This window comes from Trichosurus vulpecula, chromosome 8, assembly GCF_011100635.1.
Source record: "Trichosurus vulpecula isolate mTriVul1 chromosome 8, mTriVul1.pri, whole genome shotgun sequence".
Classification (NCBI taxonomy): Eukaryota; Metazoa; Chordata; class Mammalia; order Diprotodontia; family Phalangeridae; genus Trichosurus; species Trichosurus vulpecula.
The window spans coordinates 112,024,414-112,049,998 of record NC_050580.1 but is presented as its reverse complement, the minus strand read 5'-3'; the positions used below and the strand labels follow the sequence as shown (position 1 = coordinate 112,049,998).

At 39.3% G+C, this 25,585-nt stretch overlaps 1 protein-coding gene across 2 annotated transcripts in view; it reads left to right on the top strand.

The window, feature by feature from the left end:
* SUFU (SUFU negative regulator of hedgehog signaling) overlaps positions 1–25,585 on the top strand; it is a 143,598-nt gene that overhangs the window by 26,270 nt on the left and 91,743 nt on the right. For both annotated transcript variants that reach the window (XM_036735626.1, XM_036735625.1), the window contains exon 3: positions 19,476–19,612. In XM_036735626.1, the coding sequence (XP_036591521.1) occupies positions 19,476–19,612 (137 nt within the window). The remainder of the gene's footprint in view (positions 1–19,475; positions 19,613–25,585) is intronic.

Here is a 25,585-nt window from a genome sequence, read left to right as displayed (position 1 = left end):
GTTTTGGAAACGGTATCAAGGCTGAACTGAAGGTGAGGCCTGACTTTTGTTGTATCAAACCATTCATCACTATTTGTTCAGCATATACTGTGTTCAGAAACTTGTTAGGTGTTGGGGGTGATATCAGAGAAATAGGGAGCTGAACATTTTTTTGGAAATAGGTGGTACGTACATAGGAAAGGGTAGAAGTTGGTGCTAATTCATAAGAGTTAAGTTTAGAACAGAAAGAGACCATATGTGGAGAGTCAAGGCCCCTCATTTTTTGGATCAAGAGACTAAGGCACAGAGAGGTTAAGTGACTTGCCCAGGATCCCACAGCTAAAGAGGTAGAGTTTGGATCTGAGTCTTCCTGACATCAGAATCCCGTGTCCTCTCTACACCATGCTGTACAGCTCTTAGACTTAGGTACTGCAAGACCAGGGATTCCAACAGTTGATCATGTTTGAGAACCCTAAACTAGTTCATTTTCCTGAAAAAATGTAAGCTGCTTGAGGACAGGGACTGTTCCATTTTGTCTTTGTATTTTTATTGCCTAGCACAGTGCCTGGCACATAGTAGGTAGACACTTAAATGCTCATTGATTGATATTTTTTAGCCTCCTCTCTTCCTATGCCCCATTCCCTGCCTGTTGCCATTTTGGTACTTTAAGCAGAGAAATCAAGAATGTTAACCCCTAATACACCCTCTTTCCCCATGACTGGTTAGTATTTCAAGCATTGCTTTGGGGGATAAGGGCACGGAAATAGTTTCTAGCCTCTTCTTTTGGATCCAGCCACTACTCTGCCCCCCATATTTAGGGACTCCACTGTCTGTACCCCAGAACCAGTGATCTCAAAGGAACTAAAAGCAAACTCCGCTTCAAAAAGAGTTGTGAAGATCCCTGGGTCAGTCAGGTTTCGAGGTAGGTAAGTTTTGAGGAGGTGACATGACTTAATGGAGAACAGGAAACCAGACCAAGAAAGGGTGATATTAGGAAGTAAATACGGGTTTTCCATATAGTTTGTTGGGTTTGTCCTTTTGTAACCCATCCCAGTTTCTTCTAAGCCACGGAGGAAAGTTTATCTGCTATTGGATGCCAGTTTTGTCTTTGATGCTGTGGTTACTTACGATTCCCCAGGCCGTGTCTCCTTGTTATGTGAACAGAATAAAGATTTCAACAGCTAGGGCACATCCAAAATACTACTGATGGTATAATGAGTGGACTTTGGAACAGGAACAGGAAATAGATATGCTCCTTGAAGTTAGGCCCAGCTTCAGCTTGGATTCTACTTCCTTTGATGAATCCATTGTCCTATCTGAGAGAAAATTTTGTTTTGGCACATTTCCTCCCTAAAGTCTTGGTAAAGGATTTCTTTTAATCAGAGAGCTTTATGTCATAAGGAAGAAGAGAATGCCCCAGGCTTTCCTATATACTGATTTTGACAGGATGTTGGTAGTCCTCAGATTTCTGGGCACCTTTTTTTTTCCTCCCTTTCATCCATTTTCGAGACTTCTAAAACTTTGTCTTCCTCCTTTTGGATAGCTATCTTCTTGTTCTGTATCATGTTTCAGAGGCTATGCAGTTGGTTTCACTGGTTGCTGATAGGGAGTTCTGCAAGGCCACATCTCCTTTCCTTTTCCCAAGAGACAAACACTTAGTACCAGATTCAGCGGTAGTAACTTTGTACTCATTAGACTCTCTTGAGTTCAAATATTCACTTTGCAGCTAAGCTAGCCTTGCAGTCAAGTTGGGAGTTACTAATGGCCCGGTATCTTTGGATCAGCTAGGTGATATAGTGGATAGAGTGCCAAACCTGAAAGATCTATCTTCCTGAGTTCAAATCTGTCCCCAGACACTTACTAGCTGTATAACCCTGGATAAGTCACTTAACCCTGTTTGCCTCAGGTTCCTCATCTGTAAAATGAGCTGGAGAAGGAAATAGCAAATCACTCCAGTATCTTTGCCCAAATGGGGTCACAAAGAGTCAGACACAACTGAAAACGATTAAACAACAACAAGACTTTTATAGCTGGTACAGGACTGGTGACTATCTTCAATGCTGACTTGTCAGACAAAATTTAGGGCATGGCTCTGCCCTCCAAATATAAAGACTTTGCCAACTCACATAAACTCTAGGTATTAACATAGACTCGTTCTGGATTCTTCTGGGAGAGGGTGGTAGTACGATCTCCTTCTCTGGGGCTAGTCTAACTATCCAGAGCATGAATGGTGGCGTGAGTACTTTTTTGTCTTGTGCCTTCCCCTGCCTCCAGGACTTCTTTGCGTTCTAGTTCTTTACCAATATTAGTTATGTTTTCTGTAAATAATGCAATGGTAAATGTTGGAACCACTGGCAATCTTCAGTGGTTGAATGTTTGTGAACCCATTTATGAGACTAGAGATCTGCAAACACATTTTTTTGGGTAGCAGCTACTGAACCTTTCTTAGCATGCCACCTATACTGATTTTCTGAGCCACATTGTTGCTGAATTTTCTAGAACTTCAGAACTGTGAATAGCAGTTTTGTATTTATTGGAGGTATAGTAGAAAGAGTTTTAGGCTTGGAGTAAGCAGAGACCTGGGTTTGGATTCCACCTTTGAACTTTGTAGCTCTGTAGCTTTTAAAAACCATTTAAGCTCACTGAATGTGTTCCTAATTTTAAAATATGGAGAGTAATAATACTGGTAGTACCTATCTTGCAGGACTGTTGTAGTTATCAAATGACTTGACATATATGAAAGGCTTTAAAAACCTTAAATTGCTTTCTAAATGCCAGCTATGGAGAAGCGAGTAGAGTCAGAAATTTTGGATTCTTGTCCTAGCTCAGTCATTAACATGATGTATAACTTAAGAAAATTCATTGTGTCTCTTGCTGACTCAGTTTTCTCATCTATAAAATAGGATAACAATATTCTGACTACTTAACAGAGCTATTCTGAGGATCAGATAAAATATTGGCTATGAAAATGTTTTGAAGACAATGTGGTCCATTAACTACCTGCAATTCTTCATTATCATTTGAGCTATGAAAAGATTATGGGGTTTTTTTCTGATGGACTATAGTCTATGTTTATGTGTGTTTGCATACACAATAGTTATTATTATAACCTATTAGTTATTAAAATCCATGATTTTACTCTCAGTGATTATAGTGTGTAGCTAGCTGAGATGCAGAATTTGATGGTCTTGTGTCATAGGTTATATTCTTCCCTATCCTTTGAGTGAGTCTGGAAAATTGAGATGGAATCTGTTAAGGAGCTTTAGGCTTCTTGGACAAATTTGCTACAGGTCCAGTGCTGTTAGTACAGTTGTCATAGGATAGTCTAGATGCTTTACCTGGATGGCATTTTCTTGTATTAAGTAAAGCCCAAAATAAGTGGGTTCTGGGTGATATAGAGAGATTGAATTTGCTGAAGCAGTTATTTGATGAGCATAAAAATATAATACAAGGTGAGGGAAACTGGGACTTACACAGGCAAACAGTTTTTATCAGCAATGTCAGGTAATTTCTAGGACTCTTTGAGCCCAACTACCAAATAATATCTTCTGTCTTATCCAAGAAGTGCTTCTCTAGAACCCAGATGACCATTTGGTCATAGTAAAAATGTAGTGAAAACCAAATGATGACAAAATAGTGCCACTTTCTTCTAGGAATGCCTCACCTTTCCAGCATATCAGGTTGCAGTTTTTCTTTCCTATTCTTCAGCCAGGCTTTGTGGCAGAGGAATAAGACTTCAGGCCTAGTAAGGACATCCTGAAAGGTAGAAAAGGACTTTGGGGTTTCAAGCTTTACAAGAAAAGAAACAAACATTATTGGCTTAGAGTCACCAAACCAGATCCGTCAGTGGGAATTTAGGTTAGTACTCTGCCTCATGCTCCTTACTGAGGAGTCGACTTTAGTCGAGCCGAGGACGCTTGTCAAAATCAGACTTCCTGAACTCTGCCCACATCGAGGATAAACATAATTTAAGAAGTTTCTTCTTGTCTTTCTGACACCTTCCCTCCCTAAAAGAGAACAAATATCCCTGTTTGACACTGTTGACCACTATCTTAGTGTTAATATTTTTGAATATCAAGGAAGAGAAAATAGTATATTATCATAGGAGACAGACTTGTTTTGAGAAGAGGGTGTTTGTGGGGTTTTTTGTTTGTTTTCGGTTTTGTTTTTTTAGCTCTGTATAAGTGAAGTATGATTATGAGGCTTCTTCACCTAAAGAGACTTATAAAAAGAAGCTTGGGTATAGTTTAGTTATATTATTAAATCCAGTCTCAATGAAGAGATTATAATACATTATCATAACTGAAACCAAAGAAGTGATTTGAAAGGTATTTTGAGACCTCCATCAGTGTAGAATGTCAGCATTTGTGTGAGGGTCAGAGAAGCTAGAAGGGAATGAGAGTGTTCCCTATTGACCCCAAAAAGTGAAGCAATAGCAGAATTTCCCACTGAAGGTATAGGTTAGAGGTTATACCCTGAGATTGTTGTTAGTAACTTAGGAGAAGGATCATTGCTCTTTAATGCCTTCTTATCTTGTCTTTAAATGCTCGGTGTGACTATCTCTTGATGGCAATGGAAATATTACCACCATTTAGCATTTATTCAGCTTCTACAGTGTGCTAGATATAAAGTACACAAGAAAGGCATAATCCTTGCCCTCAGGGAACTGAGATGCTGAAAAGATCCACTGGCCTTCACTTTATTTCAAACTTCTTTTTTCTTTCTGGAACTGCTTGCCTCTCAAGTCCTGAAAGGGTAGCTGGTGCGGGGATGGTCCTTTGCAATTTAATCAAGTGTAAACATCCCAAAGCCTATTGTTGCTGGGGATGAGGAGCAGCAGCAGGTAGTTGGGGGGATGGGGGAGCAGGGTCATCCCTCTTTTCCTAAATCAGACTTTTTAAATACCATTGTCCTAGATAGGTATTTTTCCCCTAGAGCTTTTTTTTTTTTGGTCTTTATTCAAAACTAAGATTGTGAGCTCTGACAAAGAACTAAGAAAAGCCTAACTATGTGATGTTTAATTGTCACCCCATCCCTGTGAGTTCTAGATATTACAGGTATTATTAGAGAAGGTCAGTGATTTGCTTATAGTCACCTCTGCTCTAGTGAGTGCTTAGGGGGCGGCAGGATTTAGAACACAGGTCTTTGCTCACCAGGAGTCCAGTGTTCTTTCTGTTACACCATGGTGCCCTTCCATGGTGTATATAAAGCAAAGTGGAACCAAACAAATTACTAGGCAATAAACATACGATTAAGAGGCAGCCTGGAGTCAGGAAGACCTGAATTAAAATCTGGTCTTAACCACTTACTAGCTTGCTAGTTAGCTGTGTGACCCTGGTCAAGTCACTGTTTGCCGCAGCTTCCTCAGCTGTAAAATGAGAATAATAACAGCACTTATCTCCCAGGGTTGTTGTGAGGACCAAATGAGGTAATAATTGTGAAGTGCTTAGCACAGTGCCTGGCACATAGTCAGCACTATATAAATGCTGGCTATCATTACTTTTATTATTACATAGGAAAATATATTTATTCTGTGTTACCTTCCAATGCCACCTGAAGTTCTGTCTTTGGCTTATCTTTTAATAGTTGTATTCGGTGTATATAGACATGTAGTTCTGGTCCTTTTGCTCTTACTTTACACTGATTCATGTAGGTTTTGTCCATGTTTCCTTCTTCATAGTTATCATTTATATAGTACCATAAAACTGCACTATTAGACTAATATGCTATAATTGATTCATCTGTTCTATGTTACGCAGTTTCCATGATTTTGCCATTATAAGTAAAGTAGCTTTGAATATTGTCATCTGAAAGGTCCCTTTTTTCCCTTTTTACCATATATTCAAGGAAAATCCTAGCAATGGAATCACTAGATCAAAAGACGTGATGGGTTTTGTGATTCTTATTGTGTTGTGCTCAAGACTGTTATACCAGTCTGCAGTTCTGCCAACAGTGTATTAAAATGCCTCTTTCCCTGTACTTCTGACAACATTGAATTTGATCCAAAACTTTTTTTTGCTACTTTTCCCATTCTGCAGGGTATAGTACTTATGATACTAAAGGCTATCTTTATTTATATTTCTCTGATTTTTGGTGAATTTGAAAATTTTTCCATCAATTAATAATTCATGAATTCAATAAATCATTCATGAGGGGCAGCTAGGTGGTGCAGTGAGTAGAGCACCAGCCCTGGAGACAGGAGGACCTGAGTTAAAATGCGGCCTCAGACACTTGACACTTACAAGCTGTGTGACCTTGGGCAAGTCACTTAACCTCAATTGCCCTGCCTTCTCCCTTCCAAAAAAAAAAGTCATTCATGTCGTTTGACTTCCATTGGGTAGTATGCTTTAGCCTTAAAGGTCTGGTTCAGTTTCGAATAGGTTCTATACTTAGTTTTTTCTTGAACCTGAAGTTCCCACTGGGGATCATTGTGGCTTAGTACTTTCAGGGAAGGGTTTGACCAGCAAATTGACCTGCTTTAGGATTAAAAAGCATTTTGGACTTTCTGCTTCACAAAGAGAAGGCCCTTGATTTCAGCTTTATGAAATATCAAAATCAAAGAAGCTTCTCTCTCTTTAGAAGAACAGGACCACCAGGATTTAGCAGGAAAAGTGGACTTAGGCTGGATGAGGGGTCTTGAATTGAATGTTTTTCCATTTTAGTAAGGCTGTTTTCAGTTTATTTGACTGGATATGGCTCTGCAGAAAAATTAATTCAACAAGACTTCATTATCAACAAGCAGTATTTTCCTGTATCTTTTTTTCTCTTTAATAGCCAAACTTCATGTAAAAGCATTCTATTAGTCATCATCTTTATTTCCTCTCAGTCCCTGCATTCTTGGCTTTTGACCTCCTGACTCCACTAAAACTGTTATCTTCAAAGTTACCAATCATATTTTTTAAACTTGGAAAAAGTCATATATGCTTTTTTCAGTCAGCAAAAATCTTCTTTCTTTCCCTAAGACATCCCTGCCCTCCCACTGAAAAGCAAAGAAAAACATGTATAGTCAAGCAAAACAAATTTCTGCATCAGCCATATCTGCTATACATCTTATTCTCTGCTCCTTATCAGGAGGTGGGTAGTATGTTTCATCATTAGTCCTCTGAAAGAATTGTCTTTATGATGTTATTTTTCTATAAATTGTTCTCCTGGTTCTGTTCACTTCACTCTCATCTCTCTTCATATAGGGCTTCCCATGATTCTCTGAAACCACCCTCTTCATTATTTCTTATAGCGCAATGGTATACCATCACATTTATTTGCTGTAACTTCATCAGCCATCCCTCAATTTATGAGGACCTCCTCATATTCCCTTATTTTGCAATCTCAAAAAGAGCTATATATTTTCATACACCTTTAGGATTGTTTTGCATAGGACCAATCCCTATCCTAATCTACCCTTCCTCTGATTCTCCCTTCTACCCTTTCTTTCCTGTTTCCTATGGAGTACACTGTATTTTTGTATCCAGCTCTCTGTGTGTGTAAAGTTTCTTACTTTGACCAGTTCAGATTAGAGTGAGGTTCAAATGTTATCCATTCCCCCCAACCCTTCCTTATTTGTATAGATATATGACCACATATACATGTATATGTAGGTGTATATATATACATATATGTATATATACACACATACACACACATATGCCTTATATATATATACTTGTGGACCCAGCCACTGTCAGCCACCAGGGGGGAGCTGGTTCAGAGTTACAGAACTGCAGACTCCCATTTGGCCTGGGATTCTTGCTCTGGTTATTCCTTTGCAGGCCTTAGATTGGATTTTATACTCTGCCCTGGTTCCTGCCGTTGGAGCCACAGAATTGCTGCTTGCTTCTGAACTTGCTCCTTTCTCCTCATACTGCTTAAGACCTGAGTTTAATGGGGTGGAGGTGGGGTGGGTGCAGGTGTGCAGATACAAGTCCTTTTGTCATTCTGCCCTGTATCTGTGACCTGGAACTGGGTAATGGTAAACAAAGCAGCCAGTTCTAACTTTCCCTACTGTAGTGCCCTCGTATGGGTCTGGGACCCCTTCTTGTCCCAGTCTACAGTCTCTCCCTGGTCAGTGGTATGCTCTATATGAGACCTTGTCTGCAAACCTCTGTCTGTCTCTTTATGTTGACCGGGGCGCAAAAAATGATTTGCTGGGACCTTATCTTGGATTTCCCCATCAGGACTAGATATGGTGCATTTTGAAGACCTATTTGGAGAAGGGTTTGTTGTTTTGGGTTTTTTTTTTTTTGTTTGTTTGTTTTTGCAGGGAGGGGATGCCTTGCTGTATTGCTTCCTGCTATGCTGCCATCTTGGCTACCCCAGTGATCTCTTAATTGCCAGATCTGATGTTCTTTTCTCAGTTTTCATTCTACTTGGCCTCTAGCATTTCCCACTATTGGCCACCCTCTCCTGGATATACTTTGCTTTGAATTTTCTTGAAACTACTCTCTCAGTAGTTCTACTTACCTGATTTCTCCTCAGCCTTTTTTGCTAGTTCATCATCCATGTGATGTCCCCTACCTGGAGGTATGCCACAGAATTCTTTCCTGTGCTCTTTTCTTTTTTTCTCATTCTCTCTTGGTGACCTCATCAGCTTCTATGGGTTTATTTATCATTTCTGTGTGTAGATGACTTCTACCCAGCTCAATATATCTAACTCTAACCTTTCTCCTGGGTTTTGTAGTCCTACATCAGTCCCATAGACATCTCAAACTCCAGTGTATCTCAAGTTGATCTAATTATCTTCCTCCAAAATCCATTCCTTTTGAACTTACCTATTTCTGTCAAGGACATACCACCATCCTTCCTGTTACCCAAGTTTGTAACCTTGGTGTTATCCTCAACTCCTCATTCTCCCTCACCCTGCATATCCAGTTAGTTGTCATTTCTGTTTCTGCAACATTTCTCAAATCTGTCCCCATATCTCTGCTCATACAGGTATTGCCTTAATTCAGATTCTCATCACCTCTCTCCTGGACTGTTGCAATAGCTCTTAAATGGTTTCTCTGGCACTCTATAATCCAAGCCATTATCTGCACAGCTGTTAATAGTGTCATTTCCCTATTCAATAAGTGTCAGTAACTCTCCATGGCTTTTGGGATCATATATAAATTAATGTTTGACTTTTAAAGCCCTTCACAATTTAGCCCCAGTCTCTCTTTCCAACTTTCTCAAACTTTGCTCCCCATCCTTGTCAACAGACAATCAAAACTTTGCAAGACTTATATGAAAACCAGGTTCATTAGAAGAGAGATGAACATGCATGTGGAACCCAAAGGATTCTCAGTCTTTGCAGAAGTTTACATTTTTATACTAGCAGGACAAAGCGGTGGGCGGGGGGGGGGGGGGGATACCAAGAAGGGGCATGATGTGGGAAGAGAAATGGTGCAGCAAAGGTGGGGAAAAAGACAAGACCACTCCCTAAGGGGAGGTGCAAGGCCATGGCAGAAGCCTCATTCTTTTTCCTTGGGAGCTGCTGGACTATCAATATGGGTGGGTCTGCTTATCAGCAAAGGGGTCTGTCCTGGAATGTCAGCTGCACAAGCATTATCCCAACCTGGCACAGACTGGCTGGTGCCTATTTTGCCTCCCAAGGATACACAGAGAATCCAGCTTAGGGTGCAACAACAAATTATATCGGCTCAAGGGGAGCTTTGTCCTTGACACATTTAGGGCCTCCTGCATGCTCTGGGGCCACTGTTTCTGGAAAATATTGCAACTCAAAACACCATGTTCAGGGGACCCCTTAATAGCTCTTAACACTCTCTACTCAACAGTCTGGCCATACTGGCCTTCTTGCTGTTCTTCACACCTCATCTTTAGTCACCATGCCTTTGTACCTCCTCTTAACCTCCACCTCTGAGAATTCCTAAACTTAGCTCCATTGCTATCATCTGCATGAAGCTTTTTCTGATCTGTCAGCTGTGCTAGTGTCCTTCCCCCACCCCCTCTCTCTCTCCCTCTCTCTCTCCTCTCTGTCGCATATATATGTACACACACACACACACACACACACTCTCTTAGGTATGTAGATGTTATCTCCCCTGTTAGAATGTAAGCCCCTTGGTGTAGAAATTCATCTTGCCCTACAAGAGAAGAAGGGAAAGGGGGATGGGAGGGGAGTGGGGTGACAGATGGGAGGGCTGACTGGGGAACGGGGCAACTGGAATATATGCCATCTTGGAGTGGGCAGGAGGGTAGAAATGGGGAGAAAATTCGTAATTCAAACTCTTGTGAAAATCAGTGCTGAAAACTAAATATATTAAATGAATTAAATAAAAAAAATGAAAAAAAATTCTAAACTTAACAAATGTCAAATAGTGAGTATTTACATATAAAAAGTAGAATAGAAATTGATTGTACATGAAACCTCTAATCTTTCTTACATATGACTTACTTTTCCTTGTTAATGTAAAATAAATTCATCATATGACTTTCAAAAAAAAAAAAGAAGAATGTAAGCCCCTTGAAAGGTAGGAAGCTTCTTCATTTTGGTCTTTGTGTTCTTATGCTTCAGTGTATAGTGAACATTACCTCTATTATGAACTTATTATGAACTTGATCCAGTCTGCACCCCCCCTGCCCTTTTCTCATTTTCGTTCTCTTTAGTGCCATTTCAGCTTCCTTTATAAGCACTTCAGGGATGGTGATGTTCAAGTTCAGGTATGGTTGTTCCACTGTCCTAGACAGAGGAGAATTTGTTGAAATACTGTGAACAAGTCTTTTGCATGTTTCTTCTCTGTTCAATCCTCTTGCTAATTTAATCGTTGAATGCCCTTGAATGGTTTTGCTTAGTGTATATCTTGCCAAACTTTCTCTACTGGTTTTATCCTCCATTGCTTCTTTCTGCTTTATGAGATGGTACTATTCATAACTATCCATCCTTTTTCACAAGATTTTACATGTTTCCTAGCTGGGTGTATCCCAGAGTTTTGTCCTATACATCTCTCTTCTCTCTTTACACTCAAGCACATAACAGTTCCTGGCATACAAAAAGCACTTAATAAATATTTGTTGCTTCTTTGCCTGTTGATAGGAATTTATAATATAACCAAGTGGTGCCTTTGGAATAAAGGAAATTATCAAAGAATTTTATGGCAGAAAGAGAGAAGGTGGGTTGATTATTTGGCAATAATGAAGATGACAAGCGGAAAGCCAGAATGCTCCACTTAGGTACCCTGAATGTTGGAAGAAAGTAAGGAAAGCCTCCAGTATGTTGGGCGAAAATGCACTTGGGAGAAACGCATGAGAATCCCATAGATTCAAGCTCTAGGCTTCCCTGTCTATGCTCTGAGACTTCCAGGCCAGACCCCTTTCCTTCCAGTATTCAAGTGGATAGAGTTCTGGACCTAGAGTCAGAAAGACCTGAGTTCAAATGGGGCCTTAGACACTTAATAACTGACTCTGAGCAAATTTTCTTAATTGTAAAATGGGGATGATAATAGCACCTGCTTCACCAGGTTTTTGTGAGGATCAAATAAGGTAATATTTGTGAAGCACTTAACACAATGCCTGACAGAGAATCGGTGCTTAACAAATGCTTAATTCCCTCTTTCCCTATCTCTTCCCGTGGACTTTGGTTGGCAGAATGTAATTACCGTAGTTTTGCCTTGGATTACCTTGATTGTTTCTGGTCCAGTGCTATTTTTTTACCCTTGCTTGGAGGAGTTGTGAGAGAGCTGCATCCTCTCATTGGAATATCTTGAGGAGAGTCTTCCAACACTAATACTGTAATGGGAAACAGCTTTCAAAGACTTAAGAACTATAATCATTGCAATGAGCAATCACAAATCTGGAGGACTAGTGTTGAAGCATGCTACCTACTTCCCAACAGAGAGATGATAAACTAAAGGTACACAATGAGACATCCATTTTTGAAATTTGTTTGCTCAACTGTACATATATGTTACGATGGTTTTTTGTGGGATTTTTCCAATTTATTGGAGAGAAGTGGGGTTAGCAATACAATTGTCAGACATAAAGAAAAGGAAACAGAGGACCACTGGAACTTCTTTTAAACATACACAGAAGAGAACAGAAGGAAGGCTGGAATGAAACAGAGACAAGCAGTTTCATTTTGAAAATAACAAATTAAATTTATTATATACCTAAAAGGAAAAGCAAGCAACATGTAAGAATCACAATATTATTTATGATCCTCTTTTTCTGTTATGCTTATATATAGAAATGCTCATTTTATTTGAAATTTGTTAAGCATAAAATTTTTTAAACATTTCTTTCCAGATGTTTTTGAATCCATCCCTTTTGTCATTTCTTAAGGTGCTGTAATATTCCATGACATTCATATACCATAATTTGCTTAGCTATTTCCCAGTTGATGGATACTCTCTTAGTTTTTAGTTCTTTGCTATAAAGTGTCACTATGAATATTTTTGTATATAGATCCTTTCCTTTTTGATCTGTTTGGTGTATGGGCTTAATACTAGTATTATTGGGTCAAAGTGACTTTATGAATATAGTTCCAAATTGCTGTCCAGAATAGCTGGATCATTTCATATTTCGATTATCAACAACCCACCAGTGCGCCTGTATTCCCACAGCCCTTCTAACAATTGTCATTTTTCGTTTTTTGTTATCTTTATCAATTTGGGTGTAAGGTGGGAATCTGTGAATTGTTTTAATTTGCATTTCTCTAATTTTTAGTGATTTGGAGCATTTTATCATATGGCTGGTGAAAGCATAGATTTCTTCCTTTCAGAACTTTGTTTTCATATCCTCTATCCATTTATCTACTGGAGAATGGCTTTTGTTCTTATTTATTTGAGTCAGTTCCATATATACATATATACTCATATGTGTATATGTGTATATATCCATCCATATCCATCCATATATATATGTATATTTCTTTTACTTGTATCTTGTATACCAGATCTTTATCAGGGAGACTTGCTGCAAAGATTTTTTTTCCCAAGTTTTCTTTCTGATTTTAACTACATTTTAATGAATAATTCTATTTTTTCTGCTCTACTTTGTGTATGGAATACTAATTTTATTTGGTGTTTGTCAGAATTTTTTTAAAAAATTTAAAAATAATGTCGGCTGTATTGATTTTGTTCACAGAAAAGTTTTTTAAATTTTAGTAATTAAAGTTGGCCATTTTATTCGCTGTGATAGCCTCTCTATCTCATTTGGTCATTCACAAACTCTTCTATCAGTAGTTGCATTAGGTATTTTATTCTTGCTCCTTTAATTAATTTGTTCATGATAAGATTTTTATTTTTAGTAGAAGAGGGAGTACAGTGTCTAGTTTGGAATGGATGAAGTTATGGTGTGTAAATGTGATGAAATACTATCGTGCTGTAAGAAATGATGGAGGATGGCGTCAAGAGAAACCTGGGAAGACTTCTCTGAACTGATGCCGAATTTAATAAATAGAACCAGAATAATTTATACAATAACAATATTATGAAGACAGCTTTGAAAGACTAAGAACTCTGATCAGCTTAATGACCAATTCTAGTTCCAGAGGACTCATTAAAAAATGCTCTTAGGGAGGTGAAAGACTTAGTACAGAATGAGATATCTTGTTTTGGACATGGCTAATGTGGAAATACTGACTTGACTATATGTTTGTAACAGGGGTTTTCTTTTTCTTTCTCATTTGGGAGGGGGGGGAGTAGGGGAAGGGAGGAAAGGCAGATTTTTGCTGATTAAAAAAAATTGAATTAAAAAAATTGTATTTCCCTCTATCCTATCATCTTGTACTTTTCCCTCATTTTATCTCTGCAGAGCAAATTATTCTTAGTTGTAAGCCACCCCCCTTTTTTTTAGCCTTTTGGAATAATTTTTTCCTACGGTTCTTTTTTTAAAATCATTTTAGCTACCAAGAGTGCTGTGGGGTCCTAACTGAGGCTCCTTTGTACTTGAACTCTTTCTCTATGTTGCTTGCAATATTTTTATTTTGACTCAGAAGTCTTGGATTTTGGCTATCTCATTCCTGAGACTTTTCCTTTTGAAGTTTCTTTTAGAAGGTGACTGGTGAACTCTTTTATTTTCACTTTTACCTCTGGTTCTAATTTTAACCTCTGGTTCTAATTGACATGACCAATTTTCACTTATGATTTCTTGAAGTAATGTCATATAGGCTTTATTAAGTCATTGTTTTCAGGTGGTCTGATAACTCTTATATTATTTCTCCTAAAACATTTTTTCTAGGTCAGTTGTTTTTGATAGAAGACACTTATAATTTTTTTCTGTTTTAAAAATCTTTTGATTTTATGCTAATATTCCTTATGTAGTTCTTATGGCCAACCCATTTTATTCTAAGTCTCAGCTTGTGGTTATTCTATAGTTATTCTCTTCAGGTTTTCCTCTTGGATGATTTTTCATCCATAATATTTTTATAAATAGTATTCAGTGTCTTCTTTTGTTTACTCTTCTTTCTAGCCTTAGGTCTTGATTTGGGCCAGTAATAGGGCCAGGCACTGCTCCCTCCAACATCTTGAGTTGAGTTGTCAGGCCCTGTTTAGTTCTGTTCAGTTCCTGATTTCCTGCATCTGGTTTCTACCTCCCATGGTGTATCTGAACTCAGAGGCTTGGCAGGCTTCTATGTCCCTGGCAACTCAGAGTTTGGCTCTTAGCCATCCCTGATCAGGGTACTGGGTGGTCTTTAGTTTCCCTTGATGTTTTCTTGATCAGGACACTAGACAGTCTAGCTCCTCTGAATTCTCTCTAATCAGGTAGTCTTTTTGTCTCCCCTGGGAGACTTGTACAAGTCACTGGATGGGTGGTCTTTTGTCTTTCCTGGGTCTTCCTTGATGAGGGGGCAGTTTACTTGATCAGTGATGGGTGGTCTTCTGTTTCTCCTTTGTATTTCCCCATTCAGGAATCTGCTGCTTCCATTCTCACCTCACCTCACACCTTTTTCCTCTGTCAGGGTGCTGTGTGGTTTTCTGTCCCCACTAAGGTTCCATGGATCAAGGGACTGGGTATTTTTTAGGGTGTTAACATGCTGTCATGTGTTTCTATCTGCTTACCTTTATTCAAGCTGACTTCTGTGGCAGGACTCCTAGTGTCCACAGCTTCTGGAGTGTGTTTATGCAGTCTTGGGCTGGGTGAAGGAGCCTATTGATGTTTCCCTTTGGATTTCTTGGTCATTGTTCAGTCTGGTGCTTTTTTTATATCATTATTGGAGTAAAAGTTGGAGTTTGGTTCTTATATGACCTACCACATTTTTTAACCTGAAGTACTATTCTTATCTTTTGATCACTCATCTATTAGGGAATGGCAAAGATGAATTTTCTGTGAATTATTTTCCCCTCGATGTTTTTTCTCTCCTTTGTGTATTGCAGAGAAGAATCTTTACTGTGGTCCCTTCAGAAGCATTTTGTTTAGTACCCTCAAGCTGATGAGTTCATCATTTTCAGACTGCAGAGAGCACCTTGCTTCCAAGTGATTTCCTTAAACTTCATGCCTAGGAGACCCTCCTGGGTCTTCATGATTGTCCTTACTATCTATCTATAGTAAGAGTTTGACTTTTTTTCTGAAGGCTTCTTCACATAGGAAGGACTGAATCTATTTGTCAAGTTCATGCATTTTAAATATGGCAGTAGGGCAGCTAGGTGGTGTAGTGGATAGAGTACTGGGCCTAGTGTCAGGAAGACTCATCTCCCTGAGTTCAAATCCAGCCTCAGACACTTATTGGCTGTGTGACCTTGGGCAAGTCACTTAACCTGTTTGCCTCAATTTCCTCATCTGTACAATGAGCTGGAGGAGAAAGTGACCAACCACTCCAGTGTCTTTGCCAAGAGAACTTCAAATGGGGTCTTGAAGAGTCAGACATGACTGAAAAACAAAAACTGAAACATCAACATACTTTTTTTCTAGGCCAGAACTTGACTGCTCCTGGTGACTGTTTGCAAATGTTCATAGGAGTGATATTTGTTTTGCTCCAGCTTTTTGTCAAGTACCCTGTGTGGCATCAAGGGTTTAAAGGAACAAATACAGCAGGTAGAGTGACTGGGGGATGGAGGGATGAGAGAGAGATGAGTGTACACAGCTCAGCCTATCCCCTCAAGGTGTACAGGATGAGGTTCTCTGTCAGTACTCTGTGGTTCATAGTCACTCGGTATTGGTGACATTGGAAACTTACAGGATTAGTTCTAGGTAAGGGATCCTCTGTGGTCTGGCTGAAAGGTTCCTGCTCTGTCTCCTTGGGTAATATAGTAGGAAGTACTGTTGGTGAGTTTTGAGTCTGGACTGGGCCTAAGGGAGGGGGCTTATGATACAGATGCCCACATCACTGGTGTTGGTGGTCTGCTTCTGTAGTGTTTGGATGTAATGAGTGTTTTATCTCCTTGGACAGGTGTCTACACTGCTTGGCTGTCAGCAATTTGTGCAGCTTGTTGTGGTGTAATCAGCTTTGGAATCTGAGGACCTGGGTTCAGATCCCAGCTTCATTGTTACTAGCCTTTGTGACATTGGGCAAAACCTCTCTGGGACTTCATTTTCCTAATTTATAACATGAGAAAATTGGACTAGATAATCCCTTCTAGATCTAATGTGCTTTGTTTTGTGCCTGTGATATCTCTGGGAAGTTCCTGTTATATGGGATTCATATTCCCTGCTTAGAATTAGTGGTTCCATTATAGCTTATATAATGCCTTATAGCTGCTTGCTTTAGGGGAAAACAGAGAGGCTGCTTATCCCCTGGATATTTGTGTTATAGAGCTTAGAGAGCCTTGTGTCCAGGACTTAGACCTTGTGTCACTTGTATTAGTGTGTTAAGACTTGTGTATTTGGCCTGGTTTGAAAGCCAGCCTTTGTAACACCTCAGTGAGCAAAATCAGGAAATTCTTGAACTAGAATGGATTTAACAGGTTATCCACCTTCAGACCGAACCACATATATTCTACCTGATACAAATGAGACTCATTTCTAGTTTATTTTTTTAAGACTTTGAGATGGGGAGATTTCATAGCATCCCTTGACTACCTTCCATTGTCTTACAAGCCTTATCTGCTCATTTTTTCCTTTTTCTCTAAACCTGACCTCCTGCTTGGGACCTAAATACCCATTCTTTTTTGGTCTTTTCTTAGTAGAGATGAAGAACTACTAGACATCAGGGAGGCTTGCTTTGTCCCCTGGTGTCATCCTCTGGGTAAATGAAGCTTAACAGTAGGGCCATTGAGAAGGAATAAATGAAGGGTACTCTTGGAGGTCCAGGCCAAACTAGCCCATCCATCCATGAAAATATATAAACCCAAATGACCTCATTTTGCTGGTGACTTCTCTAGCCTGCTTTGAACAAGCTTTTTGATAATATTACAGGTGAAGTTTCATGACTGCACTGAAGCCATTTCTAACCCACCCTTTAGGCTTTGAAAGTTTCATCAAATCAGCCCTGTGGGTGGTAATCAAATGCAGGTGGATTCCATCTGCCCAGAGCTTTTCCTCCTACCTCATCAAGTGAGGGCTGGCCTGCCCATGATGCAGCATCCAGAGAAAGCATTGCAGCCTGCAGGCATATGGTGCACTGTCTTCTTCCCTTAACACCGCGCCACCCCCACCCCCCTCCACACACACAAAACACACACACACACACACAAAACACACACACACACACACACACACACACACACCCACCCCAATACCTAACCCTCTCCCTTAAGAATGATTATGTCTTATTATCCCATTGCATCCAAGTGCTCACATAATTGTGCAATCCGAGGGGGGACTGCGTTTCTTCTAGTTTGTTTCTTACGTCTGTGCAGTTAAAAATCTTATATTTTTCTTGGCCAGAGATGAAAGGATTAGGGTTAATGTTCTAATACATATTACAAAACTGCTTCTAATTAGTGGTTTCTTGAGGGCAGCCCCCCCCCAACTCTAGTGACTTCTCTCCTCTTGCACAGATTCTAGTCTAAAATCCATCTTGTAGGACCCTGTAGTTTTCAATTTCCTTTCTGTATTTCATTTCTTCTTCCTTCATAAGCCTCCTACAAGTGTGGTTAAATGTTCTTTTCTGGTATCCTTTTTAGTTCTCATTTGGGATGTCCATCACAGACATCATAGCACTAGTGCTGCAGTATTGAATAATAAGTTCAGAGACACATAGCACCACCCACCTGCCCCTCATATTTGCTCAGTGTCTCAAACCCCAGGTGTGTGTTTTCAAAATTTACTTGCCTTTCCAAATTGTTAGATATTTGGGGGGAAAACATACCAATGAAAAGCTTTTTTAAATGTGGCAAATTTTGGTAGTTAGGTGCTTTGCCTTTTCAGAGCAACTGGATTATATGGCCATTTACAATGTGGCAGTGTCTGTCCTTTATTGAGCTGGAAGGGTTGGCCTACCAGTTCATGAAATTTCTTTTCCAGCATATAAAGGTGGACCAGACTCAATGGTGCTCCTATTTAATAGTAACATTAAGTTACACACAGAACTGGAATTGACAGACCCTAGAAGACTCTTCCTATCTTCAGGCCTTTCAGCCTTTTGAGGTGTTGATGACAGAACAAAATGCTGAAAATGAAAGGTTTTCAGGACTTGGTACTGGACATAGCATCTCCCTGTCAAAATTCTCATCTCCGATCACAGATTCCAGAAGCTTAGCCAACAAGGGATTGTTGGCTGTCATCTTAGTTTGTGGTTTATATTTGTATGTTAAGGAGTTTACATGTGTATAATCACCATGCATCATGTTTGTACAAGATATAATTGCTGAAAATTATATCATGAACACATTTTAACCCATCTCATAGCTGGCAGACCGAATATCTCTCTCAAATACTTGTCTTTGGAAGCTCCCTTTGCCCCAAGCACAGTCTGATGCACAGAGCTGTTCAGACCAGTTTCTTTTCTGTATTGTACATCATTCCTGCTGTCAACTAATGTCCAGTTGTAGGAGTTCCTTAAACTGCAGACCCTTCAGGATGTTTGTTAGCAGTTTTTTTTCTATTCTTTATCACTCCTTGCAGCATGTAAATGTTAACTTGCTTATCATACTGTCTAGGAGAGGGAAAAAATTAGAGCAAATGCTGCTATCCTTGAGTCAGAGTTCCTGATGAAGATCATGAGCCTACCATGGACTGTGCTTAGTCTGTTCCTACCCTAGTACCTTATGGATCTCTTTAGGAATCACCAAATATTGAAGGTCAAATCCAACAGCCAACTACCAATACTCAACACCATTGTTTGAATGCTTACTGTTTGTAGAGTTCTGTATTAGGCACTGTTGGAGATAGGTGGTAAAGTATGGCTATAAAAAAAGAAAAGACAGTCACTGATTAGAAGAGTTTTAGTCCATCACGGGAAACAACAGACATGTGAACACATAGAGAATTATTTAATAAACTAAGTAAATTAAGTATTCAAGTAGCCTGGGGAGTATGTTAAAAAAGGAGATGAGAATACAGTGGGGTGAGTTGGGAAAGTTTCTAGGGATAGGGGGGTATATTAAGGGTAAAAGATATTTTAGTCATAAGACCTTGGTATAATTAATGCTGGCTAATTTTAAAACAATTTGCTTTTCTTCTTCTAGGTTTACAGGAACAGATGGACCCAGTGGCTTTGGCTTCGAGTTGACATTTCGACTAAAGAGAGAAACAGGAGAGTCAGCTCCACCCACATGGCCAGCAGAGTTAATGCAGGGTTTGGCCAGATATGTGTTCCAGTCAGGTATGGGACCATAAGCAGCTGGCATCTTGTTTTCCCTTAGGCTAAGGACCCAGTTGATCTTGGAAATGTACACACATATTTTGATGTCTCTTAAGTTCCATATACCTGTTCATTAACTTAGTTTGGAGTATTATATCACCCCTTCTATTTCTTGACATTCCTAGGACAGGGCTTCACTTGGGCCCTAGAAGAAAAGGTTTTGTAGTGTGACCAACTTCATTGTCCCAAGCTACCCAGGATCCATGTTTGCAATCTGCCAACCAGACTTTAGATTTGTGATAGGCTGAAAGCCAAATTGATATAAAGCTAAGCAGTTTTCTCTTATCTTCTCCATTCCTGTGGCTAGAGTTTTCCCTTGCTGTCCCTGTTTGTTGGGGTTGCAATCATAGGTGGTAGCCTTGCTTTCTACCTCAGGCTAGGCTTGAAGGTTTTAACTAGGAGGGAAGGGGTTATTTGGTAAGCAGTAGGGCCCCGTGGAAGATTTTTGAACTGAGAGTGATATCTTTCCTAAGGCTTGTGAAGTACTTCACGAAAGGGATAAAACAAAAAAAGATTGGGCCTTAGACAGCTCTCGACATTGTATTTTATGCAGCTGATTCAAGTATTCATAGCTTGTGAGTTGGCTTGTGGGAGAGCAGGTAACTAATCAAGAGAGGCTTTGTACCAGGAGCCCTGTTCTTTTTAAAAAATATATTTTGATGCCTTTTGTTTTTATTTACATCATTGTCATCTCTTGGGAAAAAACACCCTCCCCCCATATTGAACCCTCCTTTATAATAAGAAAAATAGTTAAGCAAACACCTCTGGTACTGTCCACATTTGACAATTCATATAATGTTCTGCCTTAGTAGTTACCTGTCTTTCTGGTTGGAAGTATGCTTCATTTGCTGTCCTTTAAGACCATTGTTGCTTTCTCAGTTACTCAAGAGTTTAGCTTCCTTCTAGTGACCTCTTAAAATATATTTTCTTTCTAATTATTAAGTTAACTTTAATCAACAAACTTAAATATTTCATGCTGTGAAGAACAAAAAAGTATTGTTCATGAAACCATGAATTTCTATTACATATATTTTCATAGCTCATATTTAACATGATGTTAACAAAATTACCCTGTGTCCTTTTCTGAAATTTTTTTGTTTTCTTCAGTATGTTTTTGTTTTGATGTTCTTTTTTTCATCTCATTACCCACTTGCTTATTCTACCTTTAAGTAGAAGTTCTCACATTTAAAAAATAATATAGTCAAGCAAAACAATTCAGTACATCCTCAGTGGCTGACAATATATGTCCCATTCTGTATCTCCAGTCTTATCACCTCTTTGCCAAGAATATATGTGAATATAAATTATTCTGTTGGTTTTACTCATTTTCACTTTGCAATAATTCATTGAATAGCTATCCAGGTTCTCTTTATCTACCATATTCATCATTTAAAAAAATTTTTTTTACATCTTACTTTTTAAAAAATATTTTACACAATATTCCAATTCCACAATTTGTTCTCCATTTGGTGGACACCTATCCTACTTTGTTTCTGAACAAAAACTACTTCTATAAATATTTTCGTGCATATTGGCCCTTTCCTTCTTTCTTTGATCTTTTTGAAATATATGCCAAGAGTGGTATTTCTAGGTCAAACGGTATACATAGTTTAGTGATTTGGGGGGTATAGTTCCATACTGCTTTCTAGAGTGAACTCATCGCTCTACCACAGAATCTAGTCCAAACATCTGTGGGACTTTGGGGTTTCTGATTGGTGAGCATTCACCATAGCTGTAATCCAGACTTACCATGCTTCTCTCTGGCCATTTTTATGCCATGCTTTGTTTACCTCACCCTTCCTTCTTTCTTTCTTATGCTAACTCTGAAATTAGCAATAAAATCAACACTACCAAAACCACTATCTACTACTCTTCTGTGTGTTTTGGTTTTCCCTATTAGACTATAAGGTGCTTGGGGACAGGGATTGTTTTGATTGCCTATATCTATATTTCCAGAACTTAGCATAGTGTCTGGTTCAAAGGAAGCCCTTAATACAAGCTTCCATTCCATTCTTTCCCCCTCATTTTACAGATGAGGAAACTTCAGATTGTACAAGAGCCAACTAGATTATTATGTTTTATCCCCTGGTCCACCTCACTGGCTTCAGTTCACACTGTACTACAAAAACCTCAATAGCAACCCCACCATAATAATCCAGTTGCTCTTGGTCCCATCCTGAGAGTTAGCTACGTTTAATGTATAATTGTATATGTATAATAAATATAAATGTATAATGTGTACAAAGCAATGAGACTAATTCCATGAGCCACATAGGAAAATCAAATTTATTACTATATAAAGTCACATCTGGCAGACTGCTGGAAAATGATAGAATACAGAAGTAGATGGTAAGTTTTGCTGGACTCTCTGTGATCCCTTTAGTTCTGTTCACTGCTGAGAGTATTCTTCTCTTGCCCTGGCCTGCCCCACTGTCTTCCTTCATGGTTAAGCAGTTTATATCTTTCACCACATCATTTGTAGAAAAATAGACATTTCTGATGTGGTATAGGGGGAAGAGCACTGGGTTAGGAGTGAGAAGATTTGGTGGATCCTAACTCTGTCACTAACTTGTGTGATTTTAGGCAAGTCACTAAGCATCTCTGATTCTATTTCATCCATAAAAATGGATATCCTGAATATTTTAGTGGATATGGGAGTCTTCCTTTGGGCTTTTACAATCTTTAGAATGCATGCTCAGCAGTGGAGTCCTTAGATCAAATAGTATGGGTACTTTATTTTTCTTTTTAACTTTTTTTTTCCAAGTCACATGTATTTATTGTCCCTTTTTTCCCCACTATTGAAAAAAGAAGATAAACAAAATCTGTGTAACAAATACGCAAGGTTAAGCAAAAAAAAAAAAAAAAGCTTGCATTTGCCATACCAAAAATGTTTTTATCTCATCCTGCATGAGTCTGTCACTTCTCTGTCAGGAGGTAGGTGGGGTATTTTATCATTGGTCCTCTGGAATCTTGGTTGGTCACTTGATCAGAGTTCTTAAGTCTCTCAAAATTATTGTTCTTTTTTGTTTGTTTTTATATAATGAATTTATTTTTAGTTTTCAACATTCACTTCCATAACATTTTGAGTTTTAAATTTTCTCCCCTTCTCTCTCTTTCCTCCTCCCCAAGATGGCTTACAATCTGATATGGGCTCTACTTACACATTATTAAACTACTTATACATATTAAACATTTTCACATTAGTCATGATGTAAAGAAGAATTAGAACTAATGAGAGGAACCACAGGAAAGAAGAAACAAAACAAAGCAACAAAAGAAAAGGAGAGTAAATAGTATTCTTCCATCTGCATTCAGACTCCAGAGATCTTTCCCTGGATGTGGATAGCATTTTCCATCATGAATCTTTTGGAGTTGTCTCGGATCCTTGTATTGCTGAGAAGAGCTAAGTCTATCTAAGTCAGTCATTGTACAATGTGACTATTACTGTGTACAGTGTTCTCCTGGTTCTGTTCATTTCACTCAGCATCAGTTCATGTAAGTCCTTTCAGGTTTTTCTGAAGTCCATATGTTCCCCATTTCTTATAGAGCACAATAGTATTCTATTACATTCATATACTATAACTTGTTCAGCCATTCCCCAATTGATGGCTACCTTCCTTAATTAAGTTCTTTGCCACCAAAAAAGAGCTACTATAAATATTTTTGTATATATAGGTCCTTTTTTTGTGATCTCTTTGGGATACAGACCCAGTAGTGGTATTGTTGGGTCAGAGGGTATGCACAATCTGACTACCCTTTGGACATAGTTCGAAAATGCTCTCGGGGGCAGAGCCAAGATGGCGGCTGGTAAGCTGTGAGCTCTCTGCCGAGTCCCTCCAAAAACCTATAAAAAATGGCTCTGAACCAATTCTAGAACTGCAGAACCCACAAAACAGCAGAGGGAAGCAGGGCTCCAGCCCAAGACAGCCTGGATGGTCTCTGGGTGAGGTCTATCCCACACGGAGCTGGGAGCTGGGAGTGGACCAGAGCAGAGCCCAGTGTGAGCTGCTCAGACCAACCAGACCAGGGGGCGGAGCGGACCCTAGCACCCTGAATCAGTGATCTGCGGCAGTTACCAGAGTTCTTAACCCACAAACACCAAAGACAGCGGAGAAGGTTAGTGGGAAAAGCTTCCGGAATGGAAGGAGTTCGCGGAGGTGGGGCAGCTACAGCTGCTGTTGCTTCCGGCCCCAGGCCCACCTGGTGGGAGGAATTAAGATCAGAGCGGATCAGAGCAGGAGTGCACAGCCTGCTGAAGATCTAAGCCCAGTCCAGGTTGGGGGTTCTTGGGGAAGGAGGAGTACTGGTGTGGCAGAGCTGGCTCATCCCCCCCAAACGTGGAACATAGAACTCTTTAGTCTACAAGCAGTCATACCCCGCTGAAAAACTCAAGGGTCAAATTAGTTGGTTGGGAATATGGCCAGGCAGTGAAAACACACCCAGATTCAGTCTCAGACTTTGGATTCTTTGGTGACAAAGAAGACCAAAACATACAGCCTAAAGAAGTCAACAAAGTGCAAGAGCCTACACCAAAAGCCTCCAAGAAAAACATGAACTGGTCTCAGGCCATGGAAGAGCTCAAAAAGGAGTTGGAAAAGCAAGTTAGAGAAGTAGAGGAAAAATTGGGAAGAGAAATGAGAAGGATGCAAGAAAACCATGAAAAACAAGTCAATGACTTGCTAAAGGAGACCCAAAAAAATACTGAAAAATACACTGAAGAAAACAACCCCTTAAAAAGTAGACTAACTCAAATGGCAAAAGAGCTCCAAAAAGCCAACGAGGAGAAGAATGCCCTGAAAGGCAGAATTAGCCAAATGGAAAAGGAGGTCCAATGGACCACTGAAGAAAATACTACCTTAAAAATGAGATTGGAGCAAGTAGAAGCTAGTGACTTGATGAGAAATCAAGATATTATAAAACAGAACCAAAGGAATGAAAAAATGGAAGACAATGTGAAATATCTCATTGGAAAAACCACTGACCTGGAAAATAGATCCAGGAGAGATAATTTAAAAATTATTGGACTACCTGAAAGCCATGATCAAAAAAAGAGCCTAGATATCATCTTTCAAGAAATTATCAAGGAGAACTGCCCTGATATTCTAGAGCCACAGGGCAAAATAGAAATTGAAAGAATCCACCAATCGCCTCCTCAAATAGATCCCAAAAAGAAATCTCCTAGGAATATTGTTGCCAAATTCCAGAGCTCCCAGATCAAGGAGAAAATACTGCAAGCAGCCAGAAAGAAACAGTTTGAGTATTGTGGAAACATAATCAGAATAACCTAAGATCTGTCAGCTTCTACATTAAGAGATCAAAAGGCTTGGAATACGATATTCCGGAGGTCAATGGAGCTAGGATTAAAACCTAGAATCACCTACCCAGAAAAACTGAGTATCATGCTCCAAGGGAAAATATGGATTTTCAATAAAATAGAGGACTTTCAAGCTTTCTCAATGAAAAGACCAGAGCTGAATAGAAAATTTGACTTTCAAACACAAGAATCAAGAGAAGCATGAAAAGGTAAACAAGAAAGAGAAATCATAAGGGACTTACTAAAGTTGAACTGTTTTGTTTACATTCCTACATAGAAAGATGATGTGTATGATTCATGAGACCTCAATATCATAGTAGCTGAAAGGAATATGCATATATATATATGTTTATATATATAAGTGAATGTGCATGTATGTATATACATATATAAAGAGAGAGAGAGAGAGCGCGGACACAGGGTGAGTTGAAGATGAAGGGAAGATATCTCAAAGAAATAAAATCAAATTAAGGGATGAGAGAGGAATATGTTGAGAGAGGGAGATAGGGAAAGATAGAATGAGGTGGATTATCTCGCATAAAGGTGGCAAGAGGAAGCAGTTCTGTGGGAGGAGAGGAGAGGGCAGGTGAGGGGGGAATGAGTGAATCTTGCTCTCATCA